General features: G+C 38.8%; 1 protein-coding gene across 2 annotated transcripts in view; it reads left to right on the top strand.

The window, feature by feature from the left end:
• LOC138016854 (exoskeleton protein RP43-like) overlaps window positions 1-8,331 on the top strand; it is a 27,856-nt gene extending 19,525 nt beyond the window's left edge. For both annotated transcript variants that reach the window (XM_068864031.1, XM_068864032.1), the window contains exons 5-7: window positions 2,777-3,145; window positions 4,250-4,621; window positions 6,097-8,331. In XM_068864031.1, coding sequence (XP_068720132.1) covers window positions 2,777-3,145; window positions 4,250-4,621; window positions 6,097-6,173 — 818 coding nt within the window. In that variant the 3' untranslated portion in view covers window positions 6,174-8,331. The remainder of the gene's footprint in view (window positions 1-2,776; window positions 3,146-4,249; window positions 4,622-6,096) is intronic.
• The last annotated feature ends 251 nt before the right edge of the window (window positions 8,332-8,582 follow it).

Genomic DNA, 8,582 nt, shown 5'->3' with positions numbered 1-8,582 from the left:
TCAGAAACACGGGAAATGTAAAAATTCTTGCAAATTGGATGGATATCTGATGGTCGAGGCCGAAGGGAATACAATCGAAGTAAAAAAGGTTGCTGTTATTCACCGCGGTGAAGTACAATAATAATAAAGTATTCTCGTTTGTCTCACGATGTGGTCACTTGTGATGTAGTTCGCGACGTTTCGACTACATACTGCTTGTCTTCATCAGGTGATAAGGTCGGCTGGTTACGCGTCACCTTTTAAGCAGGATGCTCCACTGTGACTGGTTGGTTTTCAGCAGCGAGGATCGAAATGCAACAATCACAGCTGCTGAAAACCACCCAATCACAGCGGAGCACCCTGCTTAAAAAGCGACGCGTAACCAGTCGACCTCATCGCCTGATGAAGACTAGCAGTATGCAGTCGAAACGTCGCGATCTACATCACAAGTGACCACGTCGTGAGACAAACGAGAATACTTTATTATTAAAATCGAAGTATTCTTACTCCATCATTATTGCCAATGGTTTTGAACAAACGCCTATAAATTGTGTAACGTTCGGATGGCACAAGCTTTTAAGCATTTTTGCCTCCTTAGCAATGTTCCTTAAATGAGAATCTCCCTCTCCAAAAAATCGCTTGACAACAACAACTTTGCCTTTGGGAGTGCTATTCCCTTTCATGACATGCATAAAGATATGTTAAATACACAGTAAAAGCTGTTCTTACCTTAGATATATAAGCAGAATACCCTGCCATGCGCGCCGAACTTGGAGCAGGTGCGAGCAAAGCAACTGGTGACCTGTCTTTAATTGTATCATGTGACAACCGGCAATAGTCAAAAGGCTCGAATATCCTGAACCGTAAAGCAGAGAAATCGAGAGCGACATTGTTGCGTGACCCTATTATTAAAAATATATCGCGGGATGTGACAATTTAGGCATCAGTCTGCATTTTAAAATCAGTCTGCAGTCTGCATTTTATAGTGACCGCTCTACTAATGAATTATGGCCCACACAAGGACCTTGTAGCTTAGCCGAGAGAGCAGCGGTGATCTACCCGAATGTGTGGTTTCAATAGACCTTATTCACGATACCCGCCATGTTGGATTTGCTATTATCATGCAAATTAGCTACACACTTCTGAGGGAGCAATCAACACAAGTTCGAGAGGTTATAACGAACATCTTAGCCACACAGATGATTTGTTTCATGTTCATTGAATGTTTATCAGTAAAAGTTTGTTAAAGCACGCGCTGCGGCATTTCGTAAAGTGGATGGAAATTTGAAAGCATTGTTTTTTTTAAGTTCTTTTACTTTCAATTGATAATACAATAATTTTGCAATAAATAAATAAACACACACACAGCGAATAAAACTGTTCCAACTTAGCGAGTAAATTATCAAAGTAACTGTTTTGGCTTTTTGTGCTGAAGCGAAATGGAATGGAATGGAAATGAGTGGTTTCAAACCTCTTTCACCAGTTCATTTCCTTGTTTTAACCGTTGAAAATGGTAGCTTGTAGCTTAGCCGAGAGAGCAGCGGTGATCTACCCGAATGTTGTGGTTCAATAGACCTTATTCACGATACCCGCCATGTTGGATTTGCTATTATCATGCAAATTAGCTACACACTTCTGAGGGAGCAAACAACACAAGTTCGAGAGGTTATAACGAACATCTTAGCCACACAGATGATTTGTTTCATGTTCATTGAATGTTTTTTCAGTAAAAGTTTGTTAAAGCACGCGCTGCGGCATTTCGTAAAGTGGATGCAAATTTGAAAGCATCTTAGCCACACAGATGATTTGTTTCATGTTCATTGAATGTTTATCACCTAACTAGTAAAATAGAATGCTTACACAAGTTACTTCGAATTTTTTTTTCTGAAAAATGAGCAGATAACGAAGTAGAAAGGCAAAAATATCGGAGGCAATCAAAAGATATAAAATTATTATGAAAGGTAATTACTTCTAAATTATAAGATGTACTTTTAGCAATGTTAATTCAATATTTCGACGAAACGATTTTCCGCAATTTGCCTTTATTCAAATGTTTGCCCCCCATCATAACACATGGCTAATTTCCATGACAATTTGAAAACCAACATGGCGGCTATCGTGAATAAGGGCTATTCCCAGCCTGTTCAGAGTGTTTCTCTTACTAAACACAGGAACGAACGGAAAGGAATGTACCAGAATTATCCGAAATAAGGCGGAATAACAACGGAATCATAGAAACAGAGTGAACAAGAATGGTACCGGAATATACCGAAACCAGCCGGAGTGACACCCAAATAAACCGAAACATAGCGGAATGAACCTGAAAATGCTAAAATTTTGTGTTTTAGTTAGCGTGGACCGATTTTCGGTTTCTGTCAGCTTTTGTTGTGTCACGTGATTCTCTAAGGGGATTTGCATGTGTTATCGCCTTTTGTAACATACCTATCGCTAAATAAATAATCATTTGTTGTGGCAGTAATATATTTTTCCGTGAACAAATCAAAATTGAAAGAAACACAAAAATAAGCTTCATTACTTTTTTGATGTTTTTCATTTAATAAAAATGGTCTATACTGGATGTACAATCAGGCGAAATCCATTTTGAGGTTTATATTAAGTAGTTATTCTGGGTAGTGCACTTCTAATGCAACAGCCATGAGTGCATGAGTGTATGGAGTTTAGGAGTAACTTTAGGTCCGCACGGAGTGCATGAATTACAAAGATCGATTAAAAAAAATTCTCTTGAATTTCAACAAATCTAATTATTTACTTGTTACTTGTATTTACTTGTTACTAGGCCCTTGTCCCACAAACAAAACTCTAAACGGACTGTCTGGATCTATTACGAGTCCCAATTTCCCCCAAAATTACGGAAGTGAACACAGATGCTCCTGGATCATAATAGTACCACAAGGTTACCATGTGCTTCTTTCATTCAACCGCACCGATTTTGGAATTCATTCATGCTCAGTAACTTGTGATTGTGACTTCCTGGAGGTGCGAGAGGGCAAAGAATCGGGAAATCTCCTTGGCAAATATTGCGGTAACAGAATACCATCCCCAATTTACGGAAGTGGTCACCTCCTCTGGATTCGATTTGTATCCGACAAATTTTCAAGCAATAAGGGATTTCGTGCAACATTCCAAGCTATTGAAGATCTCAAAGGTATGTTTATGCTTTTCGTTTAAGCATTGACAAGAGTACAATTCCTTGCTCGTTGGAGTTACGCCATTGGTGGAGGAGACATGGTAACGACAAAACCAAAATATATACGTGTTTGCTCGAAAGCTGCTAAAAGTGCTAGAAACTGATAGCAAAGCATGTTTTAATTTAACAATGATTAAAACGTTCAGGATAAGTTTACAATCTCAGTGCGATTTTAGGCTGATTGGAACTAATGAATCGATAGGAGAGCATTGACTTAAATAGGACTGATTGAGATTATGTATACTTGAAAAATATAGTTTTGTTTCAGGCCTTTGGGGCAGTCCGTGTTTTCTTGGTGTAAGGAAAGATTGCGCAATAGTTGGGTTCCCATTCAAATTAAGGTCAAATTCCATTTTCATTTGGTAGATTTCAATTTGAAAGGCGGCGATGTTGTAACCTTTAATTATGCCCTTCAGATATGTTTCCGCGTTAAGAACACAGAATAACTCACAGACCGCGGTTACAAACATACTGTATCGCGTATTTACTGAAAGATAACTTGACGTCTCGAAAGCTACAACACGGGATTCGAACCTGCACTGGTATCCCAAAGGTCAGGGTTCGAATCCTGTTCAAACCTGAATTTTTCAGGCTTTCCTTTCGTTACTGTTTAAGTAACGTTAATTAATAACTGAGGTCATAAGCATCTTAACTTCGATTTTCTACGCAGTTCAAATAATGGCTTTCATATGCATTAACTTTCGTCATTAAGATAACAAATGTCTCAAATCGTCATTTGCCAAGTTGATGTGTCCATTCTTACTCAACAGTAATATGAATGCCAATTTTATAAATCAGGGGATGGAATTTCCGGTGTTGTGGCCGTCCTTTGGGTGGACGGCCACAAATGGCCACTTTTGTTTCTCCCCGGCCCACTGCACAATTGCAGTGTAAAATGGAGTGCAAACTAGATTAAATTAAAAAGGACCCAAACATGTGTCGAGCATGTTGAACTGTGGTTTTTATCCTGTGTTTGGAATGTGCAAAAACTTGAATGAACAGTTTGAATACGTTTGGCAAAGGCATACGGTAAACTTAACAAGCAGTCATTTTTTTTCACAGGCGAGTGTCCATGGAACAAAACTCTTACCAGTCACAGAGGTTTCATTCACAGCCCACGATACGTTTTGGATTATCCTGGTAACATGGAATGTATATGGAGAATCCATGTGTCGATTAATCATAAAGTGGTACTTGCGTTCCTAGGGCCACTCCACTTTGGCCCAAACTGCACTGACATTTTGGAAGTAAGAGATGGACTGGACAACAACAGTCCATTGCTGAGTCTACACTGCACATCCACAGTCGTTCCCGCAAACATTGTCTCCAGCGGTGCAAAACTGTACTTAAGGTTTAAGTCTAATACCTTTACAAGTGGAGAAAAATCAGAGACAGGATTTCGAGTCACTTATTATGCTCTACCCATGAAATCAGGTACCTAGATTAAATTCACACGTATAGTCACTTGGTACCACAATCAACCCGACCGATCATCTTGCAAACTATGTATAGGCGACTGTTCCTTGGTTTGCACGCAGTTTAGCGAGGTGTTGTGATCAGCAGTTAGAATGTTGCAAGGAAGCAGGTTAGGGTTTTCTTTCGTCCTCGAGCAACAGTCGCGCTTGTTTGCTCCCCTTAAACATCACCCAAATAGTTAGTCTTGGCCCGCTTCTGTTCAGGACTTTGTAATTGCAAAGAGTCGAGATCAGTAAATTAAACAAACGAGTTATGATTCATGTAAGAAGGTTAACGTGTGCATGCCATAACAGCACAAATAAAGGTTTTGATTGATGTGAAAATAGAGATTACTTCACGGAAAATGCGCGCGTGCGATTTTTATTAACGAGTTGAGTAGTATCAGAAAAGGAACGAGTGAGCGCAGCGAGCGAGTGAGTTTTCTGATACGAAACAACAAGTAAATAAAATCGTACAAAGCATTTCCCATGCTGTAATGTGTTTATTTCATAGGTACTGAGGTTTTTTTCGTGGTAGTGTTTGATAGACAAATTTATTTTGCACAAATGGAGTGGGGCAATGAAAACAATAAACAGTAGTTTAACATCACTCAACCGACAATTTATTTAATAAAATTTACAACATTTACTGTGTTTTAGATATTTCAAAGTAGTCCAAAGTAAAGAGTGTTATTAGTTTGTCGCTTGACAAAGCTACCGGCGCTTTGAGTATATTTCCCTTTGCTTGCTTCTTTATTATTATTTGGACTAAAGATTAAACCTCTCTCGTTTTCTGAAATACCAGGTCGTTTGTTATGCTTTCGGAATAGCCCTTTTTCTTCAGTTGTCGTTCCAAGCTAGCCACTAAACTTCGAAGGAAAGTCGGCTCGTATTCATTGCCGTCTTTAGTGCGGAAGAAAATGATAAATTGGTTGATGTATTCAGTATTCATTAAGCTCAACCGCTGGAATAACTTCCATTTTCCTGTCTACCACGTTCGTTTTCAAAAGTCGTTCAAAGCAATCGTACATCTTATTCAGTTTTTTGAGCGACATATCTGTTTTCTTGTTCTAAAATAAATTCCTCAACTGAGCGAACAGAAGCAAGCCTTCCCTCGGCCATTTTTGAAAGCACGCGGTATTTGCGCAACGGCTGTCGGATGACCGTTCCGATCGATACGTTCATTCATCACTAGTGAAATTTCGTCGTTTGCGTTGCTGACTGGACAAACGATATTTCTTCACATTGTCGTTCGTGTTCCTAATTATTCACTATGATTTTCGTGGATAAGTCTCAGTACCTATGAAATAAGTACAGTTTCAGCATAGCGAGGAACAATGGTCAAGTTTACGTTTGTTAGCAGTGAAGACTCCTTGACTATAAAAAATGTAATTGCGTAGAGTATTTGTATTCAATGCTAAGAACTTATCTGTTTCGTTTTCTCCATTGATTTAGGTGCAATCATTTTTAAAATGAGGATTTCAGTCATGACTTTGGCGGTTTGGTGCACTGCTGTCTTTCAAACGATGTAAAGATGACTTGCTGCTGGGATGTAAAATGTTATAATTATTTAATTGCCATATACTTTTTTTATTAAGGAACATTTTCTCCCAAAAATTTATGAACACAGAACGTTTATACAGATCCATAACTAACTGAGTTGTGGAAAAAGAAAAATACAACCTCCTCATGAACCATGCTAGCCTGCTCCTTTAGACAAAAGGTAAACCGTGAGACAATCTTTAAAACATAGAAATGTTGTTTGAGGGTCAATGCGATTGAAAGAGATCGTAGTGAACCCGTTAATATATACTGAAGCTGGGAACAAGGTCGTGTCAGTCTTCCTCTCTTAGTCTCAAAAAGCCCGCGTAAAATTAATCTTTGAGTTTTCTCCAGACCTATGTTCTACGTTTCCCAGAGACGGCAAGGAACTGGTAAATAAAAGCTGACCAACAGACAAGACAGACCAAACGCTTTTCCAGCATTACGCAAATTAAACCTAAAAAGCTCCAAAGGAAACAGTGCCCGGTTTTCTTCCTTAAATGTTCGATAACATTTAAGCATGAAAGATTCCATAACACTCGTTCTCACTTTTCGTGTTGTTTGTATAAATTTGTTGATGCTGAGTGTAATGATCTTTTAATAGATGTGCAAAACTACTTGACACATTTCTAGTCGCATCTGTCGACACCTTGTGTCAAAGAAGTATTTTCCTTTTTGCGAGCATTTGCTTTCATCCAAAGCCTGCCGTGACTCCTTTTCTACGGAATTTTTAGTATCATAGTTTCTGCCAACACGACGTTCCATGTTATAGTGAGCGAGATATTACACGTTCATGGGAGAACCATAGAGTAAAAATATGCTCGGATGAGATCCCAACAGCGACAGACTGAGTTGCATTAACTTAAGATGTATGTCACCATAGTTGTTTTTAAAAAGAATTGACAAAATCAAGAGTCCATTACCAAAGATTCAGATGTACCCAAACCCGGACTGACTTAGTTCCCAGAGTGAGAAAAGTGTCTATTTTTAAACCATGTTTCGCGGGAAAGTAAACAATATAGACCAAAATCGGCTAACACAATGTTGTACCCAATTTCAACTCTTAGAGATTAATACGTTTTGTTCCAGGTGGTTTCATATGATTTTAATGTGAATGCTAATACATACTGAATTCGGTACAACATTTGGTCTGTTTCAGTTATTTTCCCTCAAAACTTGGTTTAAAATTAGACACTTTACTGCCGTTGATGGGGACATTTCGCTCAGGAGACACTGTACGTTATCGCTATTTCTGGAAAGTCGTGAATCCTGTGTGTAAATCCCTTCGGAGAAAGTACTTTGCATCAAACGTGTGTTATCTGTGGCATGGATCCTGTGGTTGCACAGCACATCAAGAAACTCCATATTGCCAGCGCTATCAATAACGCTTTCCTCTCGCTAATGGAGTTATTTCAACTGACACCTCGTCCCCCACAAACCCACAAAGAGGATCAAACAGCTCGAATGCTGTCTGAGGCAACTGTTCTTCCCACCCTATTGCAAACAGGCACCGAAGTCCAGCTCAACTCTCCCAGACAACAAATTACGGCTTTTTTGTGGCTATTCTTCTGCAGATTTCAAAATGTTATGTTAATTACTTTGTTCGAGGAAACAAACTGGGATTTGGCTGTTATTATTATTTTTTTTTTAGGGGGGGGGGGAGGACGATTTTCCTGAGATGCGTAAGATTCCCATATACCGATACTTCGTATGTAATTGAGTTGTTTTCCAGATAGAGATTTTTCAGATAAGGTTCGAACTTGCTTTGTTCGAAGTAACAAGGTATAGGATGCAGCTATTTCTCTTTCTTTTCTTTTCTCCTTTTTTTTTTTTTTTTTAGAGGGGGGGTGGGGGTGTAGTTGAGGGTGCGTAAGATTTCTTTGGCCAGACCCAGTTGTTAAAGACCTTGTAACTTTTTATTACACATAACATGAGAATTTTATTCCATAAAGCTCATTTGTACAAATCTATACGCTTTATTTTCACATGTGGAAAAGGCTTATACAGCCAATCAGAATGGCGTACAGCTATTTCACATGTGGAAGTATAACCAATCAACGATAGCGCAAAGGCGTTTCCATGCCAATCACTCGTGCATCTAGTGCAAATCGTACTTTGTTATTGAATTAAATTAAATTTGCATTTGGTTCTATTGTTAGTGAGTTTTTGTTTCAAATTTGGGTTCAGAAAACTATTTTCTGTGTAGTAAACAGTTCACGACATATAAAGTGCTTTGTACGGGGTTTTATTCACTCGTTGTTTGTGTCAAAAACCCACACTCGCTCGTTCCTCGCTCGTTCGGGTTTTTGACACAAACAACTCGTGAATAAAACTCCGTACGCCGCACTTTCTATGACGTAAACTATATATCCAATAGTTTCAATCTGTGCAAATATTTA

The sequence above is a fragment of the Montipora capricornis genome, chromosome 9 (assembly GCF_036669925.1).
Source record: "Montipora capricornis isolate CH-2021 chromosome 9, ASM3666992v2, whole genome shotgun sequence".
Classification (NCBI taxonomy): domain Eukaryota; kingdom Metazoa; phylum Cnidaria; class Anthozoa; order Scleractinia; family Acroporidae; genus Montipora; species Montipora capricornis.
Note: the sequence above shows the minus strand (reverse complement) of the source record. Positions and strands in the feature narration are given on the sequence as shown.